Here is a 23875-nt window from a genome sequence, read left to right as displayed (position 1 = left end):
CGCAAGAACCCTAGTTCTTGCAAGAATCCTAATTCCAGCTCATCTTTCTGCTTAAAACAACATATAAGAGGGCTCTGAGCGGTCCAGCCGTCTAAAGCACCAACACTATGATCGGAAGATTGTTGGTTCGAATCCCGGCCATGCAGCTTGCCATCAGGTGCTGGAGCCCTGAGAGAGCACTACTGGCCTTGCTCACTCTGGGTTTGTAGATGGCACTCTTTCCTCTCATTACCCTTCATATATGACATACGTGTGTACATGTGTGCGTGTGTATATATACATAATATGAATTAATGAGAGAAATGAGCGATAAGACAAATATGAAGAAGTTGTCATGCCGGCCATGGCTCATTCTGTGAATCCTTTTATTCCTGCTGTGCATGGAGTGACTATGACCCCAAAGACTACATTCCCCAGCATTCTATGGACTACAAACGCGATAAAGCCATGGCACACGTGCTGCAACGTCGAGACGCGCTTGACTAACTAATTCAAATCGCAGCTCCTCCATTCAAAACGTGATTTCAAAAAAAAAAAAAAATAATAATAATCGTTCAGCTCTTCTCTTTTGAGTTACATTTTTCTTTAAAATGTTGTCTTTCAGCTTATCAGAGTATCTGCTGTAGACTGTAACCCTGAGTAAAGTCCTCCAAAGTGCTCACTGTAAGACAGCAATCTCTCTGGCCTTTATGTAATCAGTGCAGGAGTTTGTGCTTGGATAACTACATAGGTGTTGAAACAAGTTTGGGACAGATTTGACATTGGTTGCCAAAAGTGCTTGAGACACTGTCCAAGCTTTCCGGGCAGAAAAGCCATGACCATATATATACATTACCACCTCCTATTAGGCTCAGTGATGCTCTATGGTTTCAATGACAAGATTACAGTCTTAACATCAAGGTGGGACCACCAACTATTCCTCACCGTGTCCCTGAGAGCAGTTGTGCACGAGTCGGTCTGAAGAAATGGATATGCGCACTCAAGGTTAAAGAACCCTGGTTAGGGTTTAATACTAAACTCTGGGGGGAATGATTTTTGGCACAAAGTCAAAAGCTCCAATTCCAAATGATCTGATTGATTTTGCTCCAGGACACAAGCCCTGAGAGGCTCTCTCTTACAAATAAAAGCATTCGTTCCTGTTCGTCTTACAAAAAAGAAGATATCTGAAAAAAAATCAAAAAGAGCAGGCAAAAGGGAACTTGTAATGAATGGAAATGGATTCAAAAGCTGTGACGACAGGCAGGGCAAGAATCCAGGCATAAATTAAAGCGAGGACAAACAAAACAAAAAAACAAGACAAGCTGAAACATCAGCCCAGCAAATGAGCCGTAATTTAATGCTGTTTAATGGCATTTGTCACACTTACATGAGACCAGAAACCTTTGATCAGCTGGTATCAAGAGTAGTTATGCGGAGTGAACAAGGTAACGTGAGGGTTAGAGTGTCTGTGGGAGAGTGTATGAACAGCGCTGCTCGGGGAGGGTGTTCTGCTCCTCAGAAACAAAATAAAGAAATAAATCATAATTGTACTCAGAGATGGAAACCTGTGAATAATAGATGACGCCACAATATAGGCTGTCTCTGTAAAAACGCTTTGTCTGCTCAATTGATGCATTTTTAAAACGACATTTTCAGCAGAAACAAGAGAGACACATTTCTTACTACAGAGCTGCTACTTCACAGTTTCATTCATTTTATAGAGATACATCATATTATGATTAAGAATGTAGTACAACATAAAATAAGCTCAGTATTTCACTCTCTGTACCAGTGTTCTGCCTCGCTGTGCCTCGCCCCGCTTGTACCGTAATTGTCACACTTAAACATTTTAAACATTTAAAATCCTTTATTTTCACAAAAATTGTCGTTGCACCTGATGATCTGATGCACCTTATGTATGATTTTTACCAGTCAGTAGGTCTGTCACGATAACAAAATGTTCAGGACAATATATTGTAAGAGAAATTATTGCGATAAACGGTAATATTGTAATTTTAAAGCGTCACTATATAAAATGCTTTTTTCCTGCTTCTGGGCTCCCAAAGGAGCTTTAAGACACAGTAATGATATACTAGCATAATAATGCTATCACACCATTTTTTATTATTAAGAACAGTATTTTAATATCCTAAATAAATACAACAAATAAAGTACAACCACCCTGGTACTCTGTGGGTTCTGAAAAAAATTGCACTAAATATTAAATAAACCACACAGTGTTTTTAATGGAGCATGCAGCACAGATGTCCATGTAGTATTTTGAGTCGTGCGGTTGTGAGCAGTGAACGCTGCACATACAGTGCTCTTAGTGTGTAAACAGCTTAAAGCTGCAGAGGCAGCGTTTTTCAAAGAAGTATATTTTCTAGCTAATCAGCAGATTAGCTCAAATAAAAGTAGTATATTTAATAGCTGGGTCAGATCGACCACAAGCGAACTGCTCCAGAGTTTGTTTGGGACCGGAGGGAGACCACCTCCACTAGCTGGTCTCGGTTCAGTTGTTTTGATCCGCACCGAGTGAGATTACGGATTTCACACCTGCTCAATCGAACCGTGCTAAGAGAACAAATCAACCAGAGACCACAGACTTAGTAGTCAATGTTCCAGAAATATACTTTAAGGGTGCTTTTACAACTGCCTCGTTGGGTCTGGACTTTCAGACTTTTCAGTTTGGTCCGAATCAAAGTAGCAGGGGTGAAAGGGGCCGTGAACAACGGTCCGGAACAAAGCACCAGATTTTGGTACGACCAAGAGAGGTGGTCTCGGTCCGGATCTTCTGAACCATGGTCCGGTTCGCCTGCAGTGTGAAAGCGCTTTTCTGGATGGTTCGAACTTTCGGACCAATTACAGAAAGCTGAGCAGGCGTTCCTTAACAACGGCAGCAGAAGAAGAAAAATAACCAACTACTGCCGACTGCAGCCTGCGGGAAGGCGGAGTTGGACGTCCAGTCCCACCCACTTTGTCCACGCCATGCCTCGTCAGACTCGCAAGCTTGTAGTGTTTACACAGTATACACATAACCTTGGTTCGGACCACGGTCCGGACTTTCAGCTGTGAAAGCACACTTACATACCAATAGATCAGTTTCTGGACCTACCCTTGCTGGCACTTTTTTTCTGCACATACTGTACTTTTCCCTGTTCATTACTAAAATACTGCCAAACTGGTGCACTGCCACTCTTCTTTTAAACAAGCTCATCTATTTTCTCTCTATCCTCTCCTTCTGGAAGTCTGTGAGCTCCTGCTGCTACACAGCTGTTACCTGAATTTAAATGACTCAGAAACTTCTCACTGCAACACTAAGCTGTAACCTGTTCAAGCCCAAGTTCATAGTTACTTATGTGCCATATGGACATAAGTAAAAAAAAAAAAAAAAATGTATCTTTTAACAGCTACTTATTTGACTCTTTGCCCACATCAAACTAAAAGAAAAAAGTTTTTTCTTTCAGAGAATGCGATATATGGATTATTTTTGGCAACCACTAAATTAAACTGCTTTAATACTTTTAATGTCGGTACAATGTCGAAACCGTTTACCTTTTATCATTTTAGGTCCATCAATAAACTTGTTTTATTTTCTCCTTTATAGGTGTGCCATATTGTATAGAACACAATAATAGCATATTTTTTAAAACAATAAAAAAAAACAAATTACCAAATTAAAACCTCTGGAATATAAATCAGGAGGAAGATGGATGATTAAAAGCCATTAAACCAAGCTGAACTGCTTGTATTTTTGCACCAGGAGTGGCATAACGTTATTCAAAAGCAGGGTGTAAGACTGATGGAGGAGAACATGCCAAGATGCATAAAAACTGTAAAAATCAGGGTTATTTCACCAAATATTGATTATTAAACTCTTTAAACTTTAAAGATTTATGAATATGAACATGTTCTCTTTTTTGTGAGAAATGTCCATAGTTTATAGAATAAAACAATAATGTTCATATATACCTATAAATAGCAAAAACAGAGAAACTGATTCAGAAACTGAAGTGGTCTTTTAATTTTTTCCAGAGCTGTATGTATGTGTGTGTATACATTTATATACACAGGGAAACACCTGGTTTTAGACCACAATAATCTATTGTTCTGACAGACAGTTCTGGTGGAAACAGGAGAGTTGAGGTGCTCATTGAATTCTGCCGTGATTTGAGCAGCCGTGGTTTTATGTTTTTTTGGATACAATCCGGGTTAGCACCCGAACATCCCTTTCAGACAGCTTCCTCTTGCATCCACAGTTAATCCTGTTGGATGTGGTTCGTCCTTCTTGGTGGTATGCTGACATTACCCTGGATACCGTGGCTCTTGATGCATCACAAAGACTTGCTGTCTTGGTCAAAGATGCGGAAGCAAGACGTGCACCAACAATTTGTCCTCTTTTGAACTCTGGTATGTCACCCATAATGTTGTGTGCATTGCAATATTTTGAGCAAAACTGTGCTCTTACCCTGCTAATTGAACCTTCACACTCTGCTCTTACTGGTGCAATGTGCAATTAATGAAGATTGGCCACCAGGCTGCTCCAATTTAACCATGAAACCTCCCACACTAAAATGACAGGTGTTTATATAGACACTGTAATAAAGACATTCTTCACTTTGTCTGGTCTGATCTTCCATCTTGCTCATGCACACTCTGACATTCCAGAACCGGAAAAGTCGCACAACTCTCTCTCTCTTTTTTTGGTCTCTCTCTCTCTCTCTCTCTCTCTCTCACACACACACACACACACACACACTCACACACACAAAAGCGAAGGAGATATATGGTCTGGATTTGACCATGCTAACATGCACGGCCAAAGCACGACTCAGCGTTCTTCCATTTACAGCCCCCTGCGGAAACATCGAGACACAAGGCCAGGGCCAAGGCTGCACAGCACAGCGGAGACAAGAACACAGCACGGCATACAACGCACAGCACACACACACTCCCAAACACACACACTTTCAATTATGACTTACTGTTGTGAAGGCCAGGAGCTCTTCGTCGTTAAGCTTGTGAACCGGATTGTTCTTCTGGAAGTCGATGCTGCAGACACAAAACCACCAAACAAATCAAGACTGAGCAGAAAAATACAATGCAGCAGATTACTACTCAAAAGACTGTCCAATAATTTAACTTAATGCAGCACATTATATAGAAAACAAAGTAAAATTTAAACAAAACTGTCTACAAAAGGAATGCTTGTGGCTCAGGACTTGTTGGCAATGTTTCTTCTAGCAGGAGTGTAAGAGAATATCCATATTTCGAAGTATCGCAATATCTACTTTTTATTAGTTAAAGGAACAATCAGTAGTAAATGAAAGCAAGGGAGTGAAATGACTACAGTCCACTTTCCAAACATTGCCCCAGAGGCAAAGCTTACGCGGGTTGCCAGATTAATACACAGTGGCAAGCAACGACGAGTCTTACTCTATAGCTGATCAAAGAATATATAAATTTTAATGTCTAAAACGTCAATCTCTACTACACTAGTGGTGGTGGTAAATACTCTAAAAACCTTTCTGAATCTCAGTGATTACCTGTTAAGCTGAAAAATAGACAGCTCACTCGCTTCCATGAATACAGCACACTGTTTTCACGCTGGTGTCTATACCTGGCAACCCGGGGTGTGAATATCGGACAGGGAAAATGGCTGTGGGCAGGTTCTGAGGCCACAATCCACACAGATTACCATGACATACCACACAGTCTATTTAAGAACAAACTGGCTGAAGCTCTGCTGACAAGAGCTGACAGAGTTTAAACTTAACATGTTTCTTTAATATTTGTTATATGCTTTGCCCAGTAATTCACAATTAAGGAACAAATGGTTAGAATTTGTCTATTGAACATCATCAGCGAAGTACAATTGAGATGGGTAGGTGTATGTTTAGAACAGTTCTGTTTACCCTGGGGTGGATTTTTACTTCCTGGACCTGGACTACTATAGGTAACTACAGGTTTACATTGGATCTCCGGTGGATTTTGCGCTTTACAGAGACTCTAAGACTTAGCAGGGCATTGTTACCCATGTTGTAAAGTAACATATTACATTGAAAAATTCTTTATTTTGAAACGTTCTAACTGTTGTCCACTTCCTTGTGTCGCAGTGCTGTCAGCCAATCAGAGGTAATATGTTTGCATGTATGAATATTCATGAGCAAGAGCTGAAATCTTATCGTCACATAGCATTTATTCTTACTAGAGACCAGAACTAGACATTTTAAAATGAATGAAAAAACGATGGAATGAAACCTTTAAAGGTCTTGAGGAATGTAGAACTTAATGTTCTATATGTGTGTGAAAAATAGGAGCCTCAGCTTCACAGCTCTGCCCCTCTAAATCCATCCTAAACCATCACCCAATCCAATTAAAGCCCCTGCCCCGCATAATTACGGCCTGCTAATTATTCCACGCCTGCAATTTGTCTCCTAGCAGCAGCCGCCAGCAGGGATGATGACCTTTTAGCATGGAGCAGGCAGAGCAGGCCAGCACAGAGCTAATTACTCCGTAACTCTGGAGCACTGCCTCCTCCTCCAGAGGCTGGGAATGTGTGGGCAGCCAGGAAAAGGAAGAAGTGGAAGAAGAGGGCTCTCTACAACTGTGATAAATAGCAGGAGAGGTAACCTTAAGTGAAGGAAGAACCTTTTTCTTTTTTTAAATCAAAATACAGCAACAGTGGTCATTAACAGAAAGTCATTTGAGAGATTATGGGTTTTGATTGGTCATAATAGTAATAACAATAAGCAAAAATACAGTTCTCAAATACTCATCAATAAAACATCAATAAACATCTATTTTCTGGTCTATATTATAAGGTGCATTATGAGACACTAGTAGGAAACAGGGGTGTCGCCATGCTTTCCTTCTAGGGGTAACTTCTTGTATATAAAAAAAAAAACCCTCCTCCTATTTGAGCCAAATGGCTGTTCAGGTGCAGTTAACCTGATTAACTACCCAGAAAATAATCATAACTACGAATAAACACATCTTTGCTGCTACATGCTAAGCTGTTTTCAAATTGAACTTGGTACGTGCAGAGATCATCTCTTATACCCGCGCATCTCTGCTTACCGACACAGGTTTGTGCCTGTGTGAAAACAAACCAAACCGAGCGGGAAAACGCTTCAAGTAAAAAAACTCATTAACTGATTCAGACCAGAGAAACAAACTTCAGGTGTGAAAGCGGTGTCCAAGTGTCCAAAGCAGAGGGTTCAGGATCAAAACTGAGAAACACTGTTTAACATCAAAATAGACGTTAATGCACTGACTCTTAAATCGATAGCCTACAGAAACACAAAGCAGTAGCAATGTATACTCAATGTGAAGTGTCCCAATTTCGATAAAAAAACTCCCTTACCCACCAATATTCCTCACTATTTGGCAGCATCATTGAAGTGTACACCAAAAAGAAGATAGTATGAGTTTGGAGCAAGAATTGGGACACAACAACGATAATGCTTAGCAGTAATCGCAGATTTAAAAAATTCACACCATTCGGGTTTGGACTGAGCTCTACTGTGGCTTGTTAGGAGTTTAGGAAACTTAGGAAACTACCTAAAAATGGCATGTTTTCCCAATTTGGCACCCATCCAAGCACAGATTTGCACAGTCTTTCCCAAATCACCCATCTCAGATGGGTTTAGGTGAGGCGATTGTGGAGGACAAACACTTTTTGTTTACTGCATGATTCCATATGTGTCTCTTAATTGTTCGATGCAATATCACTATCGGGGCCGATATTGATGTAATTTAATGAATCGGATATCGTCAAGCGCGGCTGATCCACTTACCGATCAAAATCCAGTCTGCAGCTTGAGCTGATCCGGATTCCAGTACAAAAAAAAAAGCAGACAAACAGCTACAGACTACAGACTGGAGTGAACTATAGTCATAATCCTCATATCCTATAAAACCACAGGATCTACAAACACTAACCAGCACAAACACACCTATCTGTTGTTAAAACAGCGATTAATTTAGTTTGGAAATACAGTTAGCATCGCCAGTTAGCCAACTCCATTAATATCTGCAGTCTAGCATTCAGCTGTCAGCTGTAATCTGGTGTTGTGATTGTAATTATTATGTAATTAAAGTAACTATCTAAAATGCTTTAGTCCACATTGAATATCAAACCACAGATCCTACCCACTCTAATAAGCACTAAGAAATTAACCTGTTATTAAAAAACAGTGATTAATTCAGCTCGGAAATACAGTTAGCGTCGCCGGTTAGCCGTTAACCATTGCAACTAATTCACTAAGCTACGTGTCAAAATAAAAGTCTCCTGCGTAACCGGTGCAAAAAGTAGTCTAGAGCCCTGTATGTAATATTTAACATATTTAATATTAAACTTTTAGATTTATATTTAATTTGAAATAAAATTAATGTGTGTTTGTATATAAAATGTGTCAAATAAATGACTTTGGAATGCATTTACATTGATTGCACTTGTGTATACTCTTCAAAGGGCTGTGTGGTCTGTTTCAGTGTCATAATGAAACCATAATCATAGTACTAATAATAAACTAAACGTATCAGTATTTATATCGGTATCGGCAGTTTTATATCAGTATTATACCGGAATCAGATCGGAGCTGAAAGAAGTGGATCGTCCCACCACTAATAGGAATGGTAATGTATAATCACATTGCACATTCCTAGCTGATGATATAGAGGCAAATTAGTAGTGAAATAATTTTTTAAGACTATTTAATATCATTTAGAGACCAAATAAAGACCACTTTCACAGTAACAAAAACAGAGCATGAAATTTATGTTTTTGACTGTAAACTGATGAATATTTTTGCACAAACAAAAATGGAACACTGAAAATGAATTAAATTAACACTTTCCTACAGATTTACTCAGTTTAGTTTGTTGTTCATTAGTAACCTAACTTTCATATAGAATTTGGAAATTGCAAAATTTAGTGAATGAAAATAAAAACACTACGCAATTTTTATTTAGTATTTGTGGCATTTTTTTAAACATCTAGAAATGGATTTAATACGTTTTAAGATAAATAAAGGCCTTCTTACCCATACGAATTTAAGACTTTTTAAGGGATACAGAAACAAGATCAGGCAGAAAGTGGCCCGGCCTAGAGGCAAGATACTTTAATTACTGGTTCAACACTTTAATTACACATTTTCTATAAAAGGTAAGAATGGAAAAGTACTGAATCTTGGAAGTAGCAGAAGATCACAGTGAGGATCAAAGATATTTTACTGTAACCCTGACGCCAGATGCAACACGTCAGCATCATATAACCACGGCAAAAGAAAGTGCAAGCAACTGTGTGTTAAGTCTATACTGACTCTGACTGTGCTCCATTATATACCCAGTTCAGAGAGGAACAGCAGCTTTTATTATTTTCTAGTTTCTTACACAACTAACTATATTTTATATTTAGGGTTCAAGCACCGAAGGTGCGTAGAACCCTATTGTTTTTGCTAAGATTTTTCTTCTTCTTCTTCTTCTTCTTATTATTATTATTCTTTTTCTCCTGAAAAAACAGTTGTGCAGCCTAAACCGTAAGTCATAGAGAAATGAAACTTGGTAGGTAGATGTAGGATCAGTGCATCTCGGTGGACAACAAAAATGGCACCGATTGGTCACGTGGTGGCGCTATAAACAAGGAAATTCATTTTTCACAATTTTCTCAATAACTCAAAAACCATAAGACCTACATTCAAAATTCTTTTTTTGATGGATTCCTTGGGTCAATACCAACAACTTTACAATTTGGACCATGCACTTCCGTCTATATAGATTTTTTGCTAATTTGCATAATATGCAAAACCTACTTTTGCAAACTAGTCCTAGGAATTTTGACCAATCCTGGCATGTTTGGTATCAAAACACTCGTGAGAGCATGCGCTTCAATATTCATTAAGAAAAAGTTGAAATATGTAAACAATATGGCCGCCATATGCAAATTAGTCCTTCCGGATATATGCCCCATTCACTTCAAGAGGTAAATTTGGAGCACTGTTTCTCAGCAACCGTGCAACCTAGCAAGTTGAAACTTTGCATGCAGAATCTATCATACAGCCTCTAAAGGATGTTCAAAGGGCAACTTAATCAATCAACATGGCTGAACACCATCAGCCAATCAGCATTCAGCAGACATTTTGGCAGGCTGAATGTTGCCCAATCTGGATGATATTTGGCAGTTATGTTCAGGTGGAGACACTGTAGTGACCTGCAAAGTGCTGAAACAATCCGCCCACTGGGGGGCGCTGTTCCAAAAAAACGAGTATATGTCAATCATGCTGTACTATTTTGACATCTAATTGTTTTTGCCATATTTAGTACAGTGGCTCTGACAAATTTCTCAATACAACTATGTTTAAAAAGTGCTTTGTTCATTCATAATTGCTAATTGTTTGAAAATAGCTATATTGAAACTACTCTCTGGATATTTGGCCTATCACCTCCATTTCAGTCTTGCTGCACACTGTAGAGTCTCTAGGTAAATGTTCATTAAAAACATTTGTGAAAATTTCACATACAATACTCTCCAGGCATCAAGCAATCTGTGCGTCCTTGGAATTTCTAACCTAAATTGCTGTAACTCTGCAGTATTTGCTGTAATCTCACAATGTTAAAGACCTCTGTACAATATCACTCTGATGAAGCGCCATTTAATACAGAACTAGATTAAGAATAACTTGACATTACATGTCATATCAGAACATTCACTCCTTTGTGCCTCTTCTCAACATTAATAACAGGTGAAAGACTTTTGATCATTTTAAATGTGACAGAATGTCTCCAATTGTGTTAGACCTTCTTACACATCACCATCCTATGCTCTAGTAGGCACCATTGTGCTAGTTGGTGCTTGATGAAGCGCCATTTAATTCAGAACTAGATTTATAATAACTTCGTAATTACATGTCACATCAGAACATTCACTCCTTTGTGTTAATTTAAACTTGTTTGGTCAAACATTTCAGCTTGTTCTGCAAAGGTTCAAAGGTCAATCTGAATACCACTTTGTGAACATTCTGGTTGAAGCCAACTGATCAATACCAATAACATGTAGACACCTTTTGACTAGTTCTAACTCACTTAATGAATATCCTACAAAGTTCACTAGATTTACATGTGAATTTAAGCACTGATCAGGTTGAAAGGCCTCTGCTCAACATTAATAACAGGTGAAAAACTTGATAATTTCTAAATGTGACAGGGCATCTCCAATCATATTAGACCTTCTTACACATCACCATTCAATGCTCCAGTAGGCACCATTGTGCAAGTTGGTGCTTGAACCCGATGATTGCCGCTTGCGGCTATATTTCTATTTGTATTTTATTGCACTTCTCATATGTTTAAGTTCAAACAATAAGAAATAATAAAGAAATAAAAATAAAAGTGTCTTTCTTCTGTCATTCTTGTAGGAAGAAAGAAAGGCAAGTGGACTGCACCCTGTGGGAGGGGTAATTAGCTCACATACTCTGCTCACTCACTGTGTCTCCAAAAATGTAAACACACCAGATAAGGGACAAGAAAACACCCATTCACACTGTTCATTAACCCACTATACATTTAAATAAATGCCACATATAGAGCTTCTGTTGTATTTGGAACAAAAACATACAGGGAGAAAACAGCGAGTTGCCAGGTCCAACAAAAATTATGTTTAAAACACTAGCTTCAGAAGCTTAAACTAGCCCAACATCTAAGGTTGCCACAGATGTTGCAATTAAGGCTTTTTGGCGGCTGAAATAAATATGAAAGTAGCCCAAAAAAATGCACACTTTGTCCTGTGAATTTTCACCCACATCTATAACCATGCCCAGTTTAGCGGGAAAACCACAAACCTGGCAACTTTGGTTACAATGGCAATTCAAGAGGACAACACAAAAGGAAATATTAATACTAAAAGACGTAAATAGAAATAAATAAACTAATAATAAATAAATAGAAATAATAGAAAGAAATAATAAACAGACTAACTGACAATTTAACATTTTAATTAAAAAAAAAATCTCAAAACATGGACAAATTCAAAGTAATAATGTCTGCTAATATGTACATCTCCATTAAAGACATATTTAACCCTCCTGTTATGTTCATTTATCAGGAACAGCAATTGTTCTATCAAATGTTCTATCAATATTTAATGCAATGGTGCTCTTTACATCTAACAGGTATTGGTTCAATTAGGATAATTCATTCGTTTTTCATCAGAAAATAAACATTCAAAATGTTGATGTTTTACTACTTTATTACTTTTGAAAGACCAACATATAAAACAATAGTTTTACATAACATTGAAAAAACATAACATTGCAATTTTAGTTAGTTTAAGATTTTGCAGGGGGTGGTTGCAAATATGTGAGATGAACCCTAATTAAAGGATCCTAAGAAGTTTTATACTGAACTATTTTCCTAGATCTCTAGAACTTAAAACAGGTCAATTTGACCAAGAACATAACAGGAGGGTTAAGTAGAATTTCCAAATAATAAATATATCCTTCAGATGTCATAATTTTATATCGGTACGTCATTCATAGGGGTGTGACGAGACACTATCACAAGACGAGACGAAACACAATACTGGGTTCATGAGAACGAGACGAGATTTTAAAATATTTTTTTAAAAAAACTTCAAAAATGAAAAATGAAAACTAGAGTTTTATTTAACAAAATCATATAACGCAAACTTAACAGACTGGTTTCTCTCACACATTGATTCTATAAGAAATAGAAATAAGAATACGAATAAAAATAAAACTTTATATAGTGCAAACAATAAGTGCAAAACACAACCAGTCATATTAAGCCTATGGTTTGTGTTTTTTTCTCCTAAATCTCTTGTAATTTAACTATGCATAACCATAACCAGTCATATTAAGACTATGCTTGAAGTGCAAACAGAGACATAACATTTTTTAAATACAGTACAGAGCTAAGGGATTAGTACAGCTGCCTATGAAACAGTCACGTGTAGGATTTACTTACAGTATTTATATATGGTTTGTGTCTTGTTGGTCACTCTGTTACCGTTTATTGTTTCCACTGGAGTCAAAATGCAGCCAGACTTAAAACAACTTAAATACAACTTAAAAGCAGCAGAAGCATCTTCTATACAAATGCCTGAATTTTCCTCTTCTGCCGAGAGCTGCTCTCACTGCTCAGCCACCACACTCACTGCTATCGCTACTGTGTTGCCAGATCCCTCTTAAAAAGTCCACACTAAACTTTTTTTTCCCCCGCGAGACAGGATTAAGCTTGATGAGAAATATCGTCACGTTTTAATCTCGTCACACCCCTAATCAAAATGTTGAAACGGCAAAATCTTTAGAGGGCCCTATTAAAATCGTTAATAATCGTTGAATTGATTAATTGACTAATCTAAAAAAAATACCAGTCAGGTAAGTCGACTACAAAAATAGTCATTAGTTACAGCCCTATAGGTATATGAAGAGTAATAAATGTATTAAATTAAAGTAATTGCTCTACTCCAGTTACAATTATGATTTTTTACAGTGCACACTGTAAGATACAGTTTGGCTGGATTTCTACGGAGTTTCTGCTTCACACACCAAACAACTAAAAACAGAGTGGAACGACGGGTGACACATTTAAAGCCCCTAAAATTCAGGCATGTGTATACGTTACAGCTGTACTCGGTCTTGAGCAATGCAGAAAGGAGCTGTACCAGATGGAAAACGAGACTAGCACACAAAACAGATACCTCGAGAGCAAAGGGAATTCAAAATATGACCTGCAAAAACAAAGCCCTCCCGAAAAAACATAAAACTCTGCAATAACAACAATTCACACATCCTGACTTATGATAATGTGATTATGTACTGACAGCATTAAAACCCTGGACTAAAATAGTAATACTAATAACAGTAATCTGAGGAATTACAGATAAATGCTCTGTTTTATTCAAATGTCTTTCAACACTACAGATACTTCTGCCAAGATAGCTGTTATAGACACAGCTGTTAAATATTGTTTGGCTGTTGTTTTCATAACCTGAACTACAGAGACGTATCTGATAACAGATGGACGAGGCACGCTCCTAAAACAGACTATAATAGGAGTGTTAGTGAAGTGTTGTGTGCAGGAACACACTCGTGTTTCTATCTGCATTAGTGCGTCATTCTGTTGATATTGTTTTATCTGTTTGAGTGATCAGAGTAGGGCGATTATTTGTTTTATTAAAGATTATTTTTATCATTTGTGAGGAGACCTGAACATTTTGGCCCCAAGACCAATTTCACAGTACATTTTGATAGTTTGATGTACCTATATTTAGGGTTCATACACCTTTCACAAGGTAAAATTCGAGCACTTTTAAGGCCCAAGTTTTTCCAGCACCTTTCAGCTGTGGTAAATTAATGATAACGGTGATTATTCTGACTCATGCTTAGTCTTTACGTTAGCTCCCCCTAGTGGTGCAGTTCCTGCAGAGACACTGAGCAGCCTGCTGGAAGCATGGAGGATCATGCAAGCATCTATCCAAATCTGATCTTTATTTCCCCTTGTTCAAGCATTATCTGTGAGTAATTTGTTTATTGAACCTCTTTTGAAGACTGTTTGTATCTTATTTTTGGTGGATGATTTGTTTTATAGCATTATTTTATCTGTGGAGTCATGCTAGTCAGTGGATGTTAGCTTTCCTATTGTGGTGTTTGTGATGGCTTCAACTGGCCTGTAGTATGGTGTAGCAACCTCTCAGCCAATGTGGCTGTTATTCTACTTATTGTATATACATTGTTATTTTAGTTATATAATGGAACTGAAAGCCATGTTTTCTTTTTTTTTCTGTTTTCCCAGTTTTACACCGCTTCTATTAAAAACAATAAAAGGCTCCACGTGTCTTGGTTACTTAAGGAAGAGTGTTAAGCTGTATGCATAGCTGTGTACGCAAACGCACAGTGAAGGCAGAACAGTAAAAAGATAGCTTCATCTAAAGATTGGACTGGAGACACAACTGCTTGCATCGTTGAAAACAACAATGTCAGAGAAAAAAGCTAGCAACCCTGATCTTCACGGCCTGGAAGTACGGTCTCAATGCTCTTCATCTTCCTCCTCTTCACAACGCTCAAGTAAGTCCTCAATCAGTAATGCTGCAGCTCGTGCCAGAGCAAAGGCTGAAGCAGCACGCATGCGAGCTGTATATGCAAAGCAAGAAATAGCCATGAAAGTGGAAAAAGCACAGATTGATGCAAATGCATCTGTAGAGAAAGCCCGTATAGACGCAACACTGATTGCTCTTAAGGAGGAATGTGAAGCTGAGGCAGCATCAGCAGAAGCTCAAGTGCTTGAAGCAGCTATAGATGTAGAAATTAGTGATCATTGTAGTAAAGTCAGCCAGTGTACATCGCATCGTCAGTCACTTGGTCGCACTAGTGAATACATCCAGACTCATTTTGCTCCTCAGCAAGTTGACCACCCTACTCAGTCAAGTACTGTAAAGGAGGAGGCTGCCACATCAGAGCCACAGCATGTTAACACTATAAACCCTGAAGATCAGAGTGCCAATAAAGGCTTGTCAACTCCAGGGAGCATAGTTTCTCACTCTCAACCTCAACAGAAGCAAAGGCCACGATTTACCACCCAGCCAAATGTCAGCTACACTGATCTTAGTCCTCCAAAGTTTCACGATGATGTATGTAAAAGGAGACAGTCTGTTCCCAATTTCCAGCCCAAGTCTTCCAATGTGTCAGATTTAGCTATTTACCTGGCTCGTCGAGATCTAGTCACAGCAGGATTGAAAACATTTGACAATCAGCCTGCAAATTATTTGTCATGGAAATCTAGCTTTCTCAATGCTACTGAAGGGCTTGACCTTAAACCAAGTGAGCAGCTTGATCTTCTTATTAAGTGGTTAAGCGGTGAGGCACTGCAACATGCTAAAAGAATTAGAGCAGTTCATATTAACCAACCTGACACAGGCCTAGATATGGTTTGGCAGAGACTTGACCGCTGTTATGGCTCTCCAGAAGCCATTGAAGCATCTCTTTTTTCAAGACTGGAAATGTTTCCAAGAGTTGCTCATAAAAGCTATGTACAGCTTCAAGAGCTGGCAGATCTGCTCCTTGAAATTGAAGCAGCAAAATGCGAGGGTTACTTACCAGGGCTCAGCTTTCTAGACACAGCCAGAGGAATTAACCCCATTGTTGAGAAACTACCTTACAACCTCCAAGAGCAATGGATGAGTCAGGGGTTTAAGTACAAAAGAGAGTATGATGTACCATATCCACCATTTTCCTTCTTTGTTGATTTTGTGCGTTCCAATGCAGAAATGAGGACTGACCCAAGCTTCAGCCTTCCTACACCCAACTCATTGTCCCTTCGCACTGATAAAGTCCCTTCAAAACGCTGGAGGGATCCTGTCACAGTTAGCAAAACAAAGGTTGAACAGCAGTCATCCTCCTATATGACTAAGAGACCTGTAATAGATCCTGAAAAGGAATGTCCTATACACAAGAAATCTCATTCCCTCAGGAAGTGCAGGGGTTTCAGGGAAAAGCCAATTGAGGAACGTATGACTTTCCTGAAGGAGCACTTTGTTTGTTTCAGATGTTGTGCTTCTACTGCACATCAAGCGAAAGAGTGCAAAGCAGTCATTAACTGTTCAGAGTGCGATAGCAATCGTCATGTTTCTGCTCTCCATGCAGGCCCTGCACCTTGGGTTAAAAAGGAATCTGAAAAAAACCCTGTAGACCATGGTGGGGAGCATCAAGAACATGATTCAGCTGTTCTAACTTCTACATGCACAGAAGTCTGTGGACAAGGGTTTCAAGGCAAATCTTGTTCTAAAATATGCCTAGTGCATGTTTATCCAGAAGGGCATCCAGAAAAGAAGGTCAAGATGTATGTGGTATTGGATGACCAGAGCAATGTTTCAATGGCAAGGTCTGCATTCTTTGACATTTTTAATGTACACAGCGACAGTTTTCCCTATACTCTCAGAACGTGCTCTGGCACAGTAGACACAGCTGGGAGGCGCGCTCGGCTTTATGGTAGAGTCAGCTGATGGAGATGTTCACCTGCGACTTCCAACTCTCATTGAGTGCAATCAAATTCCAAATAACAGAGAGGAAATTCCTACACCAGAAGCTGCACACAGTCACCCTCATCTCAGGGAGATTTCCAACAAGATCCCTCCTCTCGATCCTTCTGCTGAAATCCTTATGTTACTGGGTAGAGACATCATCCGCGTACACAAAGTTCGAAGCCAACGTAATGGGAAGCACAATGCTCCATATGCCCAGCACCTGGATTTAGGATGGGTCATTATCGGTGATGTTTGCTTAGGTGGTGCTCATAGACCTGTTGTGAATGTCTTCAAAACCAATGTCTTGGAGAATGGACGTCACAGCTATCTTACTCCTTGTGAGAACAGCATCTCTGTGAGAGAGAAATTAGCACATGAGCAGCACACATGCTCCAAAGTCTTGCCTACTCACACACCTTTGAAAGAGGATCCAGACAGACCGTTCTTTAACTATGCAGAGGACAGCAACAAAATTGCTCTTTCCATTGAGGATGAAAAATTCCTCCACATCATGAACAAGGAGTTTGTTAAAGACGAGACAAACAGTTGGGTGGCACCCCTACCATTTCGAGTTCCCAGACAACGCTTACCAAACAACAGGGCTCAAGCTCTTACCCGGCTTATGTCACTTCGTCGCACCCTGCAAAAGAAACAAGAAATGAAAGATCATTTTGTAGCTTTCATGGAAAAGATCTTCATCAACGGGCATGCTGAACCTGCCCCTCCATTGGAAAGCAACACAGAGTGCTGGTATCTGCCTAGCTTTGGGGTTTATCACCCCCAGAAACCGGGTCAAATCAGAATTGTGTTTGACTCAAGTGCAAAATATGGTGGCGTCTCACTCAATGATATGCTTTTACAGGGCCCTGATATGAACAACAGTTTGCTTGGGGTTCTTATTCGTTTTCGGAAGGAACCTGTTGCTGTGATGGCTGATGTTGAACAGATGTATTACAGCTTCCTGGTCAGAGAAGATCATCGCAACTTCCTCCGTTTCCTGTGGTTCCGTGGTCATGACCTTGACAGTGATGTGGTAGAGTACCGCATGAAGGTTCATGTTTTCGGAAATTGTCCCTCCCCAGCAGTGGCCATGTATGGCCTTAAGAGGTCAGCTGTAGAGGGAGAAAAGACCTTTGGAGCTGAAGTGAGACATTTCATAGAGAAACACTTCTATGTAGATGATGGTTTGAAATCTTTCCCCTGTGCAGAGGAAGCCATCAATGTACTCAGTAAAGCAAAAGACATGCTGGCTCAGTCCAACATCAGACTTCACAAAATTGTGTCCAATAACCTTGAAGTCATGAAAGCATTTTCGGGTGAAGACTTGGCTAAAGGCCTACAGGACCTTGATGTTGGGCATGACCTGCCTCCCATGCAGCGGAGTCTAGGTCTTAGGTGGGACATCTCTAAAGACACGTTCACATTTAAAGTGACTGTTGATAATAAGCCATTCACACGTCGTGGGGTATTGTCAACAATTAACAGCCTGTTCGATCCTCTTGGCTTTGCGGCCCCTGTCAGTGTCCAAGGTCGCTTCATCCTAAGACAGCTCACATCTGACACTCAAGAATGGGATGCACCACTACCCTCAGAGAAGTACGCAGAATGGCAGCAGTGGACCAAATCCCTCAAAGACCTAGAAGAGTTGAAAATTCCTAGGCTCTACACAACATTGCCAGTCTCTGCAGCTCAGAAGAAGGAAGTTTGTGTCTTCTGCGATGCATCAAACACAGCTATTGGTGCTGTTGGATATCTTAAAGTCACTGATACTGAGGGAAAAAGCCATGTGGGATTCATCTTTGGTAAAGCCAAGTTAGCTCCCAAACCTGAACTTACTATACCACGACTTGAACTATGTGCGGCCGTGCTTGCAGTGGAGATTGCTGAAATCATCACAGAGGAACTAGACACTCCAATAGATGACATGAAGTTCTTCACTGATAGTAAGGTGGTGCTTGGCTACATTTTTAATGAATCCAGGCGATTCTATGTTTATGTTCACAACCGAGTGCATAGAATCAGGCAGTCAACACAACCAAGCCAATGGAACTATGTGCCCACCAGCTTGAATCCAGCTGACCACGCCACAAGACCACTTTCTCCAAACCAGCTTGCTCTTTCTTCCTGGCTCATTGGCCCTGCTTTTCTGAGTGAAGTACAACAGAGTACATCAAGTAAGCCTACCTTTCCTCTTGTTGATCCCACATTAGATACAGAGATACGTCCAGAGGTCACAGTAAAGGCTACACGAATGTCAGACAGTCAGCTTGGAAGTGCCCGGTTTGAACGTTTTTCAAGTTGGAAATCAGTCACAAGAGCTCTTGCTCACCTCTTGCACATCACACAGTCCTTCACCGCAGCAGCAAAAGACAGCTCCTGCCACGGCTGGCATGTGTGCAACAAGCCCCTCCTCAAAGAACTTGAACAAGCAAAAGCAAGTATCATGTGCACAGTTCAGAAAGATGTGTTTGCAGACGAGATTGAATGTATCAACAGAGGAAACCTTATTCGGAAACACAGTTCCCTTGCAAACTTATGCCCTTTTGTTGATGCACAAGGAGTTCTAAGAGTTGGAGGAAGACTGCGCAAATCACAGTTCACACAAGATGAGATGCACCCAGTTATAGTTCCAGGCAGACACCACGTAACGAAGTTGTTGATCAGACACTACCACCAACAAGTACACCATCAAGGCAGGCATTTCACTGAGGGATCCATACGAACAGCTGGATTTTGGATTGTTGGTGGTAAACGAGCCATCAGTAATGTAATACATAATTGTGTAATCTGTCGCAGGCTACGTGGCAAAACCCAAGAGCAAAAGATGGGAGACCTGCCTGTTGACCGTTTAAGCACAGAACCTCCTTTCACCTATGTAGGACTGGATATATTTGGCCCATGGTCCATTATTTCCAGGAGAACACGTGGAAGCTATGCAAACAAAAAATGCTGGGCCGTCATTTTCACTTGTATGAGCACAAGAGCCATCCACATTGAGGTTGTTGAAACTATGGAGGCTTCCAGTTTCATCAACGCTCTCAGACGTCTCTTTGCTATCCGAGGAGCAGCAAAGCAATTAAGATCTGACTGTGGAACCAATTTTGTGGGAGCCTGCAAAGAACTCCAAATCACAGCCAAAGGCTGCGACAGCAAGGAAGTTGAGAGCTATCTGACAGATCAGGGGTGCACATGGATCTTTAACCCTCCACATTCTTCACATATGGGTGGCAGCTGGGAACGAATGATCGGCATAGCACGTCGTATTCTCGATGCAATGCTCCTCCAACTTGGTTCATCAAGGCTTACTTTCGAAGTTTTGGTGACATTCATGGCTGAGGTCACTGCCATAGTTAATTCTAGACCACTCACCTCAGTGTCTACAGATCCAGATCAGCCACTCATTCTAACCCCAGCCATGCTTCTTACCCAGAAGGTTGGCACACCCCCCGTACCTCCAGGCAACTTTGACAACAGTGATCTGTTCAGACGTCAGTGGCGGCAAGTACAGTATTTGGCCAATACCTTTTGGGAACGATGGAGAAAGGAATACGCCAGTGTTCTCCAAGATCGCTGCAAATGGAAAAATGACAAACGTGACCTAAAAGAAGGAGACATTGTCCTGCTAAAGGACAATCAAGCTAAGAGACATGACTGGCCAGTTGGCTTGATCGTGAAAACCTTTCCCAGTGCTGATAAGAAGGTCAGGAAAGTTGAAGTGAAGATCAGTAGGGGTGGAACACACAAAAAATTCTTGAGGCCTATCACCGAGGTCATCCTTCTGCTGGCTGAAGACGTGAATAAATGACATGCGTACCATATTTGTTGTGACAGTTTGGCATCTTAGAAGATGCCAGGTGGGGAGTATTCTGACTCATGCTTAGTCTTTACGTTAGCTCCCCCTAGTGGTGCAGTTCCTGCAGAGACACTGAGCAGCCTGCTGGAAGCATGGAGGATCATGCAAGCATCTATCCAAATCTGATCTTTATTTCCCCTTGTTCAAGCATTATCTGTGAGTAATTTGTTTATTGAACCTCTTTTGAAGACTGTTTGTATCTTATTTTTGGTGGATGATTTGTTTTATAGCATTATTTTATCTGTGGAGTCATGCTAGTCAGTGGATGTTAGCTTTCCTATTGTGGTGTTTGTGATGGCTTCAACTGGCCTGTAGTATGGTGTAGCAACCTCTCAGCCAATGTGGCTGTTATTCTACTTATTGTATATACATTGTTATTTTAGTTATATAATGGAACTGAAAGCCATGTTTTCTTTTTTTTCTGTTTTCCCAGTTTTACACCGCTTCTATTAAAAACAATAAAAGGCTCCACGTGTCTTGGTTACTTAAGGAAGAGTGTTAAGCTGTATGCATAGCTGTGTACGCAAACGCACAGTGAAGGCAGAACAGTGATATTTCAAAACTGCCATTCAGCGATAATTAATATATCGTAAATATATATTGTATATAGGAGTGTGCGATATACAACCCCTGGCAAAAAGTATGGAATCACCAGTCTTGGATGAGCACTCCTTCAGACATTTCATTCTGTAAAACAAACTCTGATCAAAAACATGATACAATAATAAGGTCATTCCAAAGTGCAACTTATTGGCTTTCAGGAACACTCAAAGAAATGAAGAAAAAACATTGTGGAAGTCAGTGAATGTTACTTTTATTGACCAACCACAGGGAAAAAAATATGGAATCACTCAATTCTGAGGAAAAAAGTATGAAATCACTCAAATTGAAGGTAGAAAATAAGGACACACCCAGTCAATTTCCTTTCCCTAAATGGACACCTGCCTCAGATTAGATCTGCTCGTTAGTCTGCAGTTAAAAACACCTGCAGTCATGACACCTTGGAGGGCTGCTGGACGAATTAGAGTGGCAAGAACCATGGCTCCAACAAGAGAAATGTCTCTTGAAACAAATGAGAGGATTGTGAAACTTCTTGAAGAAGGTAACTCTTCACGCATGGTTGCTAAAGATGTGGGCTGTTCACAGTCAGCTGTATCCAAGATATGGACCAAATACAAACAGCATGGAATGGTTGTTAAAGCCAAGCGTACTGGTAGACCGAGAAAGACATCAAAGCGTCAAGACAAACAACTTAAGGCCATTTGTCTTGAAAACCGAAAAAGTACAACTAAACAGATAAAGCATAAATGGGAAGAAGCTGGAGCCAATGTATGTGACCGAACCGTAAGAAATCGCCTAAAGGAAATGGGATTTCAATACAGGAAAGCTTAAAGAAAACCATAATTGACACCTAAACATAAAAGAACAAGACTGCAGTGGGCTAAGGAGAGGCAATCATGGACTGTGGATGACTGGATGAAAGTTATCTTCAGTGATGAGTCAAGAATCTGCATTGGACAAGGTGATGATGCTGGAACTTTTGTTTGGTGCCGTTCCAGTGAGATTTATGAAGAGGCCTGCCTGAAGAAAACAACCAAATTTCCACAGTCCTTGATGATATGGGGCTGCATGTCAGGCAAAGGCACTGGGGAGATGACTGTGGTTAATTCTTCTATCAATGCACAAGTTTACATTGACATTTTGGACAGTTTTCTCATCCCTTCAATTGATCAGATGTTTTGAGATAATGAAATAATTTTCCAAGATGACAATGCATCGTGCCATAGGGCAAAAAAAGTGAAGGCATTCCTTGGAGAAAAACACATTCAGTCGATGTCATGGCCTGCAAATAGTCCAGATCTCAACCCAATTGAAAACCTGTGGTGGAAATTGAAAAAAATGGTCCACAAGAAGGCTCCGACCTGCAAAGCTGATCTGGCAACTGCTATCAAAGAGAGTTGGCACCAAATTGATGCAGAATACTGTTTGTCACTCATCAAGTCCATGCCTCAGAGACTGAAAGCCGTTATAAAAGCCAAAGGTGGTGCAACTAAATACTAGTGATGTATTTTGAATCATCTTTTGTTTATCTGTTTTTCATGATTCCATACTTTTTTCCTCAGAATTGAGTGATTCCATATTTTTTTCCCTGTGGTTGGTCAATAAAAGTAACATTCACTGACTTCCACAATGTTTTTTCTTCATTTCTTTGAGTGTTCCTGAAAGCCAACAAGTTGCACTTTGGAATGACCTTATTATTGTATCATGTTTTTGATCAGAGTTTGTTTTACAGAATGAAATGTCTGAAGGAGTGCTCATCCAAGACTGGTGATTCCATACTTTTTGCCAGGGGTTGTATATCGTCCACGATAATATCTTAATTGCTGTGTTAACGATGTGCAAGCTGGCGATATCGAGTATGCTAATCACTGAGGAAAAAACATCAGTCAGAGCGCATTGACTCCACACGTCTAGCTTTAGAATAGCTTGCTGCGCGTGCGCATTTAGTGTGCCCATACATTGTACTAGCATAGGCTAAAGCTAGCGCTAGTTTAGCTGGCTAAAACAACGCTGAAAATGAGCAAATACGCTGTATCAGAGGAAAAGGTTCAGACACCGCCAGCCTCCCAGTCTACTACCCTGGATTTAATCTCCCAGACGAGGATAATCTTCCCTCGAGTGCAGGTGGTTTGGATTCGAAAGGGCGGACATTACTCAAACAACGGCAATATGTAAACTCTGAAAGAAAGCGGTTGTCATTAAAGATAGCTCGACAACTAACCCAATACAGCCACCTAAGGTACTCAAAATAAACCCTGCAAACTTTAACAGGGTAACTCAATAGAAAAGTGCCCTACGACAAAAAAGGCAGCAGATTGCAAGAGATAACGCAGTCACAAATTACACAATTCATATTGTTTACAGTAGGTTATTGGTTTACAAATGGAATAAAAAGTTATATTTTTTGTGAATGTGCATTACATATTGTTTATAGTTTATCC

At 39.9% G+C, this 23875-nt stretch overlaps 1 protein-coding gene across 2 annotated transcripts in view; it reads right to left on the bottom strand.

Moving 5' to 3' along the window:
* The window catches only part of ttc27 (tetratricopeptide repeat domain 27), a 160840-nt gene that overhangs the window by 81906 nt on the left and 55059 nt on the right, over window positions 1-23875 (bottom strand). For both annotated transcript variants that reach the window (XM_049464187.1, XM_049464188.1), the window contains exon 9: window positions 4965-5031. In XM_049464187.1, coding sequence (XP_049320144.1) covers window positions 4965-5031 — 67 coding nt within the window. The remainder of the gene's footprint in view (window positions 1-4964; window positions 5032-23875) is intronic.

Source organism: Astyanax mexicanus, chromosome 14 (assembly GCF_023375975.1).
Source record: "Astyanax mexicanus isolate ESR-SI-001 chromosome 14, AstMex3_surface, whole genome shotgun sequence".
Taxonomy (NCBI): domain Eukaryota; kingdom Metazoa; phylum Chordata; class Actinopteri; order Characiformes; family Acestrorhamphidae; genus Astyanax; species Astyanax mexicanus.
Note: the sequence above shows the minus strand (reverse complement) of the source record. Positions and strands in the feature narration are given on the sequence as shown.